The sequence below is a fragment of the Gorilla gorilla genome, chromosome 5, assembly GCF_029281585.2.
Source record: "Gorilla gorilla gorilla isolate KB3781 chromosome 5, NHGRI_mGorGor1-v2.1_pri, whole genome shotgun sequence".
In the NCBI taxonomy this organism is placed as follows: Eukaryota; Metazoa; Chordata; class Mammalia; order Primates; family Hominidae; genus Gorilla; species Gorilla gorilla.
In genome coordinates this window covers 136,269,824-136,283,842 of record NC_073229.2, presented here as the reverse complement: position 1 = coordinate 136,283,842, position 14,019 = coordinate 136,269,824, and the positions used below count along the sequence as shown (strand labels likewise).

Sequence of the window (14,019 nt, the reverse complement as noted above, 5' to 3'; positions counted from 1 at the left end):
TTATTCATACTTCCAACTTACAATGGTTTCCCTTACAATGGTTGAAATGTCCCTGTGCTTAACAGTTTGTATAAATAATACATATTATTTAGTACTATAATTCTCCAGTATCATTTGCTTTTGTGTAACAATTTTAGGCTTTTGTCACAATCATGGAAATTATTCAAGTTTCTGATCTTACCCTGGTTTTTCCCCCCCTTCCTGGACCTTCACTTCAACCACTCACATGCACAGTTGGTCTGTGACGTCGGCTAAAGCTACTCCATTATCAAAATCTTGAGTTCTAAAATTCCATCCTGACTACTATTCTTTCTCATTCATTTACTTCAACTGTGTACATTATTTTCCTTCATTACAAGTGGGACCCTTAATCCCTTCTAATTCTATCAGTTTAACCCTCCCCACCTCTTTCATGATCCAATTTTAAGAGTGTGCTCAGGTGTCAGTGTTCCCAGCCTGGCCCTTGCCACCAACAACTCTCATCTGAGTAACTGCATCACCTCCCAGCAGGTCTCCTTGCTTCCACCTTGTTCCCTGATAGCCTATTCTCAATCCTACAGTCAGATCCTTATAAACATAAATCATATCATGTCACTACTGTGCTCAAATGGCCCCCCGACTACACTCCGAGTAAAAGCCCAAGGCACCACAATTTGTAAGAGGCCCTATGTGATCCATGCCTTACCCTGAGTTCATCTCCTCCTACTTGCCCACCTCCCTCACTCTTCTCCCCATACTGGCCTCCCAACTATTCCTAGAATGGGCCACGTGTACTCCTACCTTAGGTTCTTTATTAAGGCTTCCCTTCTGCTTGGATCATGCTTCTCCCAAGTATCTGCACAGACAACTTCTCCTCCTTCTACAATTGTTCAACTTTCACCTGTTCAATGACCTACATTGACACCCTATTGAATACTGCAGCCTGCCTCCTACCTCCTACCAGTAATACTGCTCTTTTGCCTCTTTCTATTCTTTTTTCATAGTCCTTATATTTTAATTTATTAGCATGCTTTCTTTATTATGTTTATTATTTATTGTCCGTCTCCTCTACTAAAATGCAAGCTCATTCATTTTGTTCCCTGACATATAATAAGCACTCAGAACAATGCATATAATAGGTGTTCAATACATACACAGCTATCTGCATCATAGGGTTGTAACAAAAACTAAATGAGTTAATGCATGAAATGATATGCACTTAGCATAGCACAAGGCATATAGTAAAGATTCAGTGAATATTAGTGGTTATATCTCTATAGAGCCTTATGAGTATTCTGGAGGATTGGTTCCTAAAAGTAAAATTGCTTGGCTCAAGGGAATATGCATTTTCAATATTGAGGCAATGCCAATTTACACTCCCACAAACAGCATTTGAAAGAACATATTGTCCCACACTATTGTCAACAATGAATATAATCAAATTTCTATAATTTTGCAATCCTGATGGACAAATTGAGGTTTTAGTTTGCATTTCTTTGAATGCTAGTGAGGTTGAACATCTTTTCAGGGGAAGAACTGATTGCCTTCCAAGGCTGGCTTCTGGACCATCAGCAAGAGGGAAGTGTCTCCACCAGCTTCTCCATTCTGATGGTTTTTCACTGACCATTATATCTTGACATTTTCCATATATTTGAGCATATGTGGACTACTTTTTTCAATCCTCTTGAAACTTCTCCTTTGTTCATACATGACTGCTTTATCAATGTTAACAAAATAATTTTGTGTGTGTATAATTAAAACTTAGTAGTTTCTTAGGATCTCTTCCTGAGTTTGACATGGAAGACAGATAATTTCATTGATTCTCATGAAGGATTTTGCTGGAAGATACTATGAAGGAGTTTTCAGAGTATACTATAAAATTCTAATAGAGTCTTGCCGTTACCCTCATACATTGATGCTAAAAGATTTATCCTGAAAATTTTTTTATCTGACACTTGAACACTGGTCAGAGGTTCATAGGCAGCAGATTAACATTACAGGCTGATGAGGGACATCAACCTTCTCAAGCAAACACAGTTACCCCTTTAAATAAACACAGTTTTCTAAATTAAGTTGTCTATCAACTGTGATTTCCCAACAAACATTCAATCTCAAGGTTATAATCAACAGCCCTACTAACACAAGCTTTTCCATATTATAGGAAACTTGTTAACCTTTATGGTAAATAGTGTTAGACAGAAACTTGACTTTGTAATAATAAGATACAGAATCACCATAGATTTCAATTATATTTTATGGTAACTAGAATGTCAACATTTGCTAATCTTTTCTTATATTGACCCTTGTTTCAACAGCTTCATAAATAGCTACCAAGAAAAATGTATGGCCTCTGACCTAAATTTTCATCAAGGCTGCATCAAAGCAATTGGGATTGTAATAATTTATTTTCACAATCACTTCCTAATATCCCATTTTATTCACTTACTATATTCATTTAACCATTAATAGACTTTCAGTTGCTTCTAGTTTTCTCCTTTTATAGCCAAAGATCTTTGTAGGTAAATCTTTGAGTATGTTGCTGAACAAATCTTTAAGATAGATTCCCAGAGGCAGAATTACTGAATCAAGGCAAATTGCTTTCCAAAAAGGTAACATTGATTTCTAGTTCCCTATGGTATTTGTGAATACCTGTCTTATCACCTATGTTCCAGCCTTAAATTTCTTTAACAATGTTTATGTTTCAAATTTAACTGGGAAAAGTTTCTCATTTGGTGTTTAATAATGAACATTTCAGGTATTGTAACAGACATCATGCTAAGGTATCTGGCAAACCACTCTCTTCTCTAAGAACTGATTTCTGAGCTAGCGGGCAGGCCCTGTGTTTTAGATGCACGACCTCACTTCCCTGGATATAGATCACTGGACCAGGGTAGATCACGTGCACGAAGCTGGGCTATCAGATTCTCTTCCTTGGAAACTTAGAACCTAGAGACATTAGCCTGAGCTGGCCATTGAACAGAAATCATGTAAACCTAAGGGCATTATGTTAATTATACACAGAGGAAAAAAAGCTCCTTCATAGAGTGAAAGGCAAAAAGCTATCCTGCTGAGAAAGAAAAATGAAAAGAGATGCTCTGAGAAATCAGAAACCTCCAGAAAGGGAGTGCCTTGATTCCTTCTAGCTTTCCAATTGATTCTAGCCCCTGCTGGGACACCACAATACTATCCTATCTTAGATTGTTTAAGATACCCTGGCCAGGTGCGGTGGCTCACGCCTGTAATCCCAGCACTTTGGGAGGCCAAGGCAGGTGGAAAAAGAGGTCAGGAGATTGAGACCAGCCTGGCCAACATGGTGAAACCCCGTCTCTACTAAAAATACAAAAATTAGCTGGGCATGGTGGTGCATGCCTGTAATCCCAGCTACTCGGGAGGCTGAGGCAGGAGAATCGCTTGAACCTGGAAGGCAGAGTTTGCAGTGAGCCGACATCGCGCCACTGCACTCCAGCCTGGGCAACAAGAGCAAAACTGTCTCAAAAAAAAAAAAAGATACCCCTATATCCTTATAACACATTGCCGTCTTTTTCTTCAGTAGCTCAACTAGCTTGGCTGTTATCTGACACAAAAGAATCTTACTAAATTGAACTGGTACTATCAGTGGGATTGCAACTAATAGGCCCACAGAGAAAACAAAAAATTACACTGGTAAAGCCAAAGTCTAGTGGAGTTCATTGAGAATCACCATACACATACCCATCTTAGGATAATAAACTGAGTCTCGGTGTTGTATGGTATAAAGTAATTAAGTTATAACTTGGCTATTTTATCATTACTAAGAGTGTGAATGTCTATCTGCAGAAGAATTAGCATATTTGGTTGCCATATATAAAGACACCCGAGTTTATTGATTTTTGCAGCAGATGAGTGATGCAGCCTACATAGTCATGTATTCCCACATTGAAGCAGAGTAAGGCAAGGCTGGTAAATTGAGTGTTCTGTTTCAAATAACCCTGTGCTTCACTGAGCACCTAGAGCTAAGTGGATACACTGACTAAGAAAGCGTGAGATCCTTTCCATCCAAATGGAGAAAACAGGAAGCAGCCAGAGTTGGGGAAAGTCCTCTACCCTCACTCTCACTCTGTTCTCTCACCCTCACTACAGGCCCTGTGCAAAGTATTTCCAGCTGGGCCTTTCACTGAGACAAAGGTGATCATATCTCCTATCATAAAGCATATTACTCCACTGGGATTGAAATAGAGCATGGATTTGGGGAAATTTTCCTAAGACATTAGAATTAAAGAATCTCCTGGCAGCCCTACTCCAGCCCATTCTGCCCACCTACGGCTTGAAGCTATGGCCATTATCTGTAGGTGAGAGCCTGGACCAAAAAGTATTGGTGGCTGGGTATATTTCCTCCATCCAAGAGAGAAACCTTGTTTCTGTGGCAGTAAAAATCAGGTTATGAGTCCTGACAACTGCATAAAGAAGGGAAGAGGGAATGGTGGAACCAGGTGGGCTTTCCTTTAGGACATGAGAGTCTACGAGCTCCCACCTCTCTCCAACCTAACCACCACTGTGAGAGTCTCCACTGCCAAAATCCAACTGCACGAGCTGCTGCCCTGAGAGCAAGAGACACTGGCACAGCTCATCTGTCCTTTAATTAATTAACCTGCCCTCTGCCCAAAATCAGATCTAGATTTTGAAAGTAATTCTGAGATTTAGCTAAAACACTATTTTTTGTGTGGGGGGGGGTCTTGTCTTTTGCCCTTATGAGATTAAGGGTTTTATTGTCCATCTGTTCCAATCTACTTTATATCTTCCAGAAATTCCACATGGCTTGGTTCTGCCAGTAAAAACCCTCCTAGATTTCCAGGACTGCTGTGGATTTATTTTTATGTATATAGTTCTGACATTTCAATGGGAATAAGGAGGCGGGGACTAAAGGTGTATGCTCATTCAGTAATCCTCAACCAGAACTTTTCTTATCTAATCCTCTCTCTCATCTTGTCTGTTGCCTGTGAGTGCGCATTCAGTAATCCTGAATTTTCGTATCTAATCCTGCCTCTGTCCTCCCTGCTGCCACACATTTCCTCTTCTATCAGGCCTTCCTTGTTACAAGCTGTCTTCCTAGGTGGGTCAGAGCAGGCCACTCCCTCCCTGCTTTGAAAGCAGGACGAGGATGTGTGGCTCCTCATCACCTAAAAAACAAAACTTCCAGCAATCATCTAAGGTCCTATCTGGCACCAACCTGTTTTCCAATTTGCTATTATAACTGTTTCTCCAATTAATTTTCAGTTCCTTAAAAAACAGGAATCATTTCTCATTCACATTCTATTCCCCACTACATGCCACCCACGGGAGGCATGTATAATCATGGATTTCCTTCCCCTTTACTTCTACCCATTCGATAGTCACTAAACATTTGCTTGAATAAATGACTAAATACTTGAATTTATTTGCATTTACTTTTATTTTGCTTCAGAAATTGAAACTAATAATTAAATATTAGCCTATACTTGCACAACTCTAAATTTTAGCATCGGCCATGCAATTTTAAGAGCACAATGTGTTTAAAAATTGTTTTATATCCTGTCACATAAAATTCTGCTACATATCCTATCACCAAAAATATCCTTAAGTATTTTGAAGATGTTGCTGTGTTAACTTTTTACACAACATGCATAAGTAATAATCTGTGTATTAAAGTAACATTAATATTGTTTCTTATATGAGGATTTTGTTGATTGATTCAGGGTCATTTTAATTGCCAACTTTGCCACTTTTCACTATTATTTAAGATGTGCACTTAATTTAAATGATAGAGCAGTTTTCTCTATAGCTTCAGTTTAACTTTGCTTTACTACCATGCAGAAGAATTTGGGGTTAGTTAACATACTATGTTGTTGATGTTACTGCTGCAGCTACTGTTGTCATTTGCTCATGGGGCTAGAGGTAGGAAAGAGAGGGGACCTAATGTTCCATGAATGGAAAATGCACAAATAATATACAATTTTTTATCCTTATTAATGATGAGGACATCACAAATTACTTTTTGTTGCTAGTATGTCACTTTTATCCCTTAATTTGGTTTACTTTTATAGGGAGGGAAAAGTAAAGATGCACCTTCATGGGATCCTGTTGCCCTGAAACTCCCAGAGTGGAATACTCCAAGAAACTCTCATTGCCACCTTTCCAACAGCCCTAGAGCAATAGAGCACGCCTATCAATATGGAGGAACAGCCAACAGCCGCCAAGAGTTTGAACACTTAAAAGGAGATTTTGGTGCAAAGTAAAGTAACACACTATACTCCTAGATTCCTAATGACATGGCTGGGCTCCATCTTTGTTTGTCACATGTCATCGTTTTTTCCTATCTTTCCTTTCTGTGCCACCTTAATCCTATTATGTTATCATCAAAATAAATACTAAATAGTACATGATTTATGCTATCAAAAGAATTATATTCTCTGTGACTTTCCAATTGTAAGGTTCATAAAACAGTATTCTTCCAGGACACTGTATTTGATCAAAAAGAAAAGACAATCAAGGAAAGGAAGATGGAGCAAGTTTCAAATGACTCATCATCTAACCTTGATATCCCCCTCCCTCTCCCATACAAATTGCTTTCAGATTGTAAATGGGAGTGCATTCGAACTGCTAGAAGGTTAATAAGGAAAGGCATTGAAAATACAAATACACTTGTATGTCTATGACCCTCCAGCTATCTCCAACCCCATCGCCTCTTTCCAGTATTTCACAAATCTCCAGGTTATCTGATATTACAGAAGAATTATTTTTACAGTTTTAGCACCCAAATATTTTTATATAGGTCTTACATAGCTCTGTCAAACATTCATAGAGGCAAAGTATTCAATAAGAAATCTCTGATACCTTATAATTTGCTACCTGCCTAATAGGCAGAATCAGTATTTTGTATTTTTCAGGAAGAATTTAGAGTTAATCAAACTAGAAGTTAACCTAATAAATGTATCTTATCCATAGCCTGAGGCTAAATTTCTAGAAGGTTTTGTTTAATTTCTACACACTCGGGTGGCTGCTTTTTACATGTGGTATCCATTAATTAATTTTTACTGGGAAAAAATTTTAGTCTGTGTTTTAGATAGCGCACAACTGATATTATTTGTATTATTCACTAGTATTTTGTCCACATGGATAAGCTTCTTTAACATACATATTTTTACTAAATTGCAGCCTTTTTTTTTTTTTTTTGAGACAAGGTCTTGCTCTGTCACCCAGGCTGGAGGGCAGTGGCATGATCACGGCTCACTGCGGCCGCAACCTCCCAGGCTCAAGTGATCTTCCCACCTTAGCCTCCCAAGTAGCTGGGACTACAGGTGTGCACCACCATCCCTGGCTAATTTTTTAAAATTTTTTGTAGAGACGGGGTTCCACTATGTTGCCCAAGCTGGTCTTGAACTCCCAGGCTCAAGTGATCCTCCTGCCTTGCTGGTCTTGAACTCCCAGGCTCAAGTGATCCTCCCAAATTGCTGGGATTATAGGCCTGAGCCATGGCACCCAGCCTGCAGCCATATTTTCAAAGCAAGACACAGTAAGATCCTTAACTGAAACAACATTTCCTCAAATGTGGGATACATCCTTGTTGTATAAGGAAGTAGAGAAGAATTTACATTTTTGAACTAGCCATGCTAATTTAATATTCATTAATAATACTAAGTGTGGAATAATGTTGCTTGGGATTAGATAGAATGGCTACCTATTTATTCTTCCTTACACTGTATTATTTTAAGAAGTTAGAGATTATCCTCAGTCTCATTTTACATACGGTAATCCCTTTCTTTTCATTTACCAGATCTCAGTTTTCCATTCGTCTGAGAACTCGTTCCTCCCATGGTATGATCTTCTATGTCTCAGATCAAGAAGAGAATGACTTCATGACTCTATTTTTGGCCCATGGCCGCTTGGTTTACATGTTTAATGTTGGTCACAAGAAACTGAAGATTAGAAGCCAGGAGAAATACAATGATGGCCTGTGGCATGATGTAAGTTGAAGGCAGAGAACAGCATTACCAGCAAATAGCTACCATTGTCAAATGGACACTAATGGGCCTCCATTACTCTCTCTAGAAATATCCATTTTAAAATTCTGCTGCTGCACACTCAGAATTCAATTTCAAAAAATTGTATTCCTTATAAAAGTCTTGAAGCATACTATTTAAAAAGAGACACAGGCTGAGCGTAATTATTTTAACCAAAGGATCAGTGGTCAACATAAACTGAAATTTGGTTTTTAATGATTTCTCACTTATTTTCTACTGCCAATAGGTTTTTACTTTTCAACAATTATTATTGAGTGTCTTTTATTGGCTAAGCTGTGGAAGATACAAAGTGAATAGTAAATCAGTTAGGAAGATAGGATACCACAGTGGTAGCAGATAAATATTGAAAGAAATTGGTGGGTATGTAATGTCAAGAGTAAGCAATGTAACATGCATTACAATTAATCACAAGAAGTTTAAGTGGGAGAGAACATATGGCCTGTTCTGTCTATACGTGGCCTGGTTAACTGGGAAAAGCTTCATAGAGAACATGGAAAAACATAAGCTATATTCAGAAATTAAGCTTTAAATCATTCTATCTAGAGGTCAGAAAATATATAGATCACTTCCTCTAATACCTGAAGTGGTAAATGGAAGATGAGCAGGAAAAAAATACACCTATGCATATAAAGCAAAGAGGCCTGGAGACAGCTCACAATAAAGGCATATGCTGTATCACAAAACAGAATCAAATGAGGGATAAAGTTTCTGCCATTCCAAAAACTGCATTGCCAGAAGCCTACTAAACAGAAGAGATAAACTCCTGACCTTCAGAGATGGGGCCATTTTAAAAATAAACTTTCTGAAGATTTCCCACAGCATTGCAATAGCAAAGTTGGAAGAAGAGGAAACACAGCCTTTTCTGCAATCTTGGAATGTACCTGAGATGTGCTATTGTCCTTCTCTTCATCCAGGTGATATTTATTCGAGAAAGGAGCAGTGGCCGACTGGTAATTGATGGTCTTCGAGTCCTAGAAGAAAGTCTTCCTCCTACTGAAGCTACCTGGAAAATCAAGGGTCCCATTTATTTGGGAGGTGTGGCTCCTGGAAAGGCTGTGAAAAATGTTCAGGTAAGCCAAGCATGACCAGGTAGAGCCATTGACCATTAGAGCCAGAAGATCCTCCAATTGAGGCCCTCGTCTCACAGATTAGGAAACTAGAAACTAGCACCAGTAAAACTGTAGTTTTCTGGAAATGGGATATCAAAGTAAGTACTGTCTTATGGGCTGCCTGTCTGCCCTGTGGCATTACAAAGTCAGAAGTAATCTTTCGATTCTAAGGTAGATGTGAAATGAAAAAGTTTCAGAGGCATAAATTATCATGAAAATTTATGTCTCAAGGAGATCTTATTTGTTCAGGAAGTACCCATACTTTTAATGTAAAGACATAACAAAAAAGAAAGCAAATCATTGCATTATACATTATTGAGTGAAAAAAAAGTTTCAGGTCATTATGCAAACTACAATCCCATTTTTCTTACACACACACACACACACACACACACAATTTGTAAATGTATAAGGAAATGTGGTTGCCCTGGGGAGAAGTGAGAATATAGTAGAAAAGTATTATTTGTGTAATTTAAAAATTAAAAATATTGCACTTATAAAAAATTTAGCAATAAAAGGAATGCATCAAAGGACTAAATTTTTCTTAACATAAATATAGGTTGGATTTTAGCAATGTTAAAAATAATTTCTAAGACCTATTAATATATGTAGATGAAGCAAAAAAGATAGTTTACATTATAATTAGATTTTAGATAAGCAGCCCCAATTCCATGGCAATCTCTTTTTTAAAATGTCCAAATGCAGTACAAAATCAGTTACCTTAAGTGGCCCAAGTTTCATGTCCTGTGATATGATAAATTCTCAACCACAAAAACAGCTCATGAAACCAGAAATGAAAGCTTTCTGCTGTTTATTTGGCTATGGTAGATTTAAGTAAAGAACTTTGCTAGCCCTCATCAGCCTTAGGTGATCTTGGCACAGCTGTCATTCTTGAGGGAAAACTAGGATACTTCTAAATATGCAGTTTGAAAACCACAGCTGCAACTTATTGTGTCAAAGTGTAACATAAAAATGTCCATAGCTTAATTACCACAGGTTGACATTATCAAATACAAAATTCCAGCTTCAAACAACCAGTTAAAAAGCAACTATCCAGGAAAGTACTGATCATTCAGATATCTGAAATAAATAAAACAAGGAATTACGTGGTTTCCTTCAGGACTCAAACCCCCTCATTTTGCTTCCCCTTGGTGCATTTGTGTTGAGAAAATTGATTTTAAGAAATATCTTCTTCCCTCAGATTAACTCCATCTACAGTTTTAGTGGCTGTCTCAGCAATCTCCAGCTCAATGGGGCCTCCATCACCTCTGCTTCTCAGACATTCAGTGTGACCCCTTGCTTTGAAGGCCCCATGGAAACAGGAACTTACTTTTCAACAGAAGGAGGATACGTGGTTCTAGGTAACATTAGTCATGTTAAAAATATGAGTCATGAAATGCTTCTTCCTGGAGATGGCTAACAGGGAATATCAGGCCCAGAGTTAAAACTTAAGAATGCCAAACTCAGCCCTAGAAGATGACCTCTTCCCACAAGAACCACCTTTCTCCCTCCTGCACTCCAAACCATACATGCAGTCCCCATCCCTGTATACTCTCCCTGACCAGGCTTCTCCACAGCTGCCAAACTTCTGGATGAAGACCACCTGGGCTCCTTTAGAATGTCTGTGCTGCTCCGTGGCCTGATCCATGTCAGTTTTTGGCCACCTTGCTCCTTAAGGTCTTGCTCTGCTCCTTCTTGGCATGAACCATTGTCCTACTAAAGGAAGTCCCACTTTCTCCCCATGACTTGCAACACCAGCAGACAACGTTATCCTTCAGAAATTTTTATTTCTGGCTTTTTATTATTCTCCTTGACCATTACTCTCTCACTCATTCAGTTTTTATTGTATGCCTCCCGTAAGGCAGTCCCTATGCCAGATGATGGGACATAACAGTTCTAAAAATAAATAAAATCCTAGCAGACTACACGCAATCATCATCTAATTCATTCCAAGAATATTCTATGGAGCAATCGCTGGGTGTGAGGAAGACACCAGAATAAGTGCCCGGAATTAGGATAGGAAAGGGTATAAAGCTGCATGTTCCCTGCTCTCAAGGCACTTAGGTACTTTGCACATCCCCTGAATAAAGAAATTACACTGCAGCCAAGTATACTTTTTAAACCACCACCATATCCAGCAGAACACCCACAGGTAGTATTTCCTCTCTGTTTAGCTCATGATTTTACTTTCCTGCCTCACCCATCTTTACCCCTACACTAAAACACCTACACTTACAATTCTCAGCCTTTCATGGAATTTCAGTGATAAGAACTCTTAACGGTTTGGACAGCTGGGAATACAGAGCAAACTGCACAATTTATATACTACTCCATGAGCACTAACTAATAACAGGAAAAAATTTTAAATGATTTATAGGATACATTAAATGAACATTACTTAGATGCCCTGGTTTGCAATGAGTCTCTTGGAGTAAACACAACTATTCTTAATAAGAATTTTATTGGATCACCTCAGTAACAGCTCCTAAATACTTTCTCTGCTCTTTCTCCTCTGAAATGCTGTACAGCACTGGCACCAGTTAGGTTTCTGTTTAATAATTATTTTAAAATACAGGTCTGATCAAGACAGCTGTCTTGCTCAGTGACTAAAATAAAGCCTAACTTCCATACTTCACCACTAGAGCCCTTCCCAGTGTGGCTCCCACTCACCATGCCTCCTTCTCCCCTGGCAGGGACAGTCCAGCCACAGTGGCCTTCACAGTGCTCTCCAAGCATTCCGGCCTCTGTTCCTGTGTTGAGTCTACTTCCTCTGCCCAGATTGCCCTGTCCTCCTCACTTGTGAAATACTCAGTAGTGCTGCTGCTACTTGGAATTAATTTCTCCTCCCCTGAGCTCCCATAACACATATTTTGTGTGCTGTTGCCAGCCTCACACCCCACAACAGGATTGATGCATTAGTTATCTTGGTTCCCCACAGAGCTTTCCACAGTGAGTTTGACATGGAAAAGCCACTTTCTACTTATCTGTTAAAAAATGCATCAAACTTTCAAAAACAGATAAAAAGATATATAATTACAAAATCACACCATAGTTACAAATACGATCTTGCTGTTCTTGGGAGTTTATAGTGTTTCTCTCCACAGATGAATCTTTCAATATTGGATTGAAGTTTGAAATTGCATTTGAAGTCCGTCCCAGAAGCAGTTCCGGAACCCTGGTCCACGGCCACAGTGTCAATGGGGAGTACCTAAATGTTCACATGAAAAATGGACAGGTAGTGTCTGAAAAATGTTTAACAATTTGTCTCATCTGACCTTGGATTCTAGATCTGAAGCAGATTTATTTCACAGAATTATTTCATCAATCTTTCCTAACTGAAAAGAAATATAGGAAAGCTATAACATGAAATGTAAATGTGGGCAATATTTGGATTCAGCTTCCTATGTTGAAAGTTGATTTGGTTAAAACAAAGAGTCATAAAAATATAGCAAAACTATCAAAAAAATCACTAATAACAACATAGTTTTAAGAGAAGAATGAGAAGAACTTTTTTTCACCAAACGGAATCAGCAAACATAACTATCAAAATCAACAAACATTAAAACATCTTTCTAAATATCTATAATATGTATGTATATCAGATATATGTATGTGTACTAGATATGTATATATACTATACATATTATTCTCAATTGATAGAAATAAAAAATTATGTTGTAATGCCACTTTCATCCTACTACTAAAGAATATTCATGGAAGTATTCAAATAAATATTAAGAGAAAAGTATATTTTCATTGATGCTGCTAACTTAACATAACAGATTTTTATTTGGGTTCTAGTACATTCTATTAAATTATATTGAGCCATCACAATAAAATGTATCCCTACTTGGTGTTTACTATTTGTTGGGTACTATTCTAAGCTTTACCTAGATTAACTCATTTAATCCTCCCAATTATCTCCATGATGTAGGTAACAGTATCGCTTTTAATTTACAAACGAGAAAACTGGGGCAGAGAGTAAGTTAAATAGGAGACTGGCTGTCTAGCTTCAAAGTCCATGTTCTTCACCAATACTTCAACCTGCTTTGTATAACACACTCAATCTTTAGAAATTAAAGGGATTTATTCTATTTCTTATTGTCCCTCTCTCGCAATTTTCTGCCCTATGAAGTCACTTTGTTCTCTCCCCAAAGAGCACCCCCAATTGAACCTATTTCTATAGGCTGCCAAAGAGTGACCCCTTGTGTTCAAACTGCAAAGCTAATCATGTGTGAATATTTGTTGAAGTATTGCTTCACTGTTGTAAATTATTTAAGAAATTCAGTTTTATCACAATGAGGACAAACTAAATCATACAATGTGTCCTATCTTTTGCAGGTCATAGTGAAAGTCAATAATGGCATCAGAGATTTTTCCACCTCAGTAACACCCAAGCAGAGTCTCTGTGATGGCAGATGGCACAGAATTACAGGTGAGAAAACTGACTGCCCTGGGGAGCCTGCACACCCAACTGTAAGATTATGATCTGGCAGAACTTAGGCTATCACTTATATGATAGGTAATGCATGACAGTCTAAAAGTATCCAAGAAAAGAAAATCATGTTATTATACTATTATGTGTATACTGAATCCACATGTGATTTCAAAATATGAATGCTGCAAAATTGTGTTAAGGGGTTGCTTCAATAATGCATAACTTATAGGGCAAAAAAAAGTAGCACAAGAATATTCTAAATATTCTCCCTTTCTAAGGAAAATGTTACAGTAATCTCTTGGTTAGACATTGTTAGACATCATTGATGATTTTAATAATATAGAAGAAAGTGTGGATTTTATTCTGGAATAAATAAAAGCAATTGCTGTGATAAATAGTCTTTCTCAGGTTAAAAATTCATCACTCCAGTGCCACTTATGACCAGTCTTTGCCCTGC

The 14,019-nt window shown here is 38.0% G+C and overlaps 2 protein-coding genes across 9 annotated transcripts in view; one reads left to right on the top strand and one right to left on the bottom strand.

Moving 5' to 3' along the window:
- The window catches only part of FAM229B (family with sequence similarity 229 member B), a 79,750-nt gene that overhangs the window by 38,274 nt on the left and 27,457 nt on the right, over positions 1-14,019 (bottom strand). For 2 of the 3 annotated variants that reach the window (XR_010134340.1, XR_010134339.1), the window contains exons 4-5: positions 12,172-12,332; positions 8,897-9,018 (exon numbers count right to left, since the gene is read on the bottom strand). The gene's annotated coding sequence lies outside the window, so the exon portion shown is untranslated. Of the gene's footprint in view, positions 1-8,896; positions 9,019-12,171; positions 12,333-14,019 lie in introns of those variants that run through there. The other variant, XM_055391551.2, reaches the window with a different exon arrangement.
- The window catches only part of LAMA4 (laminin subunit alpha 4), a 189,690-nt gene that overhangs the window by 170,589 nt on the left and 5,082 nt on the right, over positions 1-14,019 (top strand). For all 6 annotated transcript variants that reach the window (XM_055391543.2, XM_055391544.2, XM_055391545.2 and 3 more), the window contains exons 32-37: positions 6,039-6,226; positions 7,769-7,958; positions 8,930-9,085; positions 10,326-10,485; positions 12,229-12,359; positions 13,466-13,559. In XM_055391543.2, the coding sequence (XP_055247518.1) occupies positions 6,039-6,226; positions 7,769-7,958; positions 8,930-9,085; positions 10,326-10,485; positions 12,229-12,359; positions 13,466-13,559 (919 nt within the window). The remainder of the gene's footprint in view (positions 1-6,038; positions 6,227-7,768; positions 7,959-8,929; positions 9,086-10,325; positions 10,486-12,228; positions 12,360-13,465; positions 13,560-14,019) is intronic.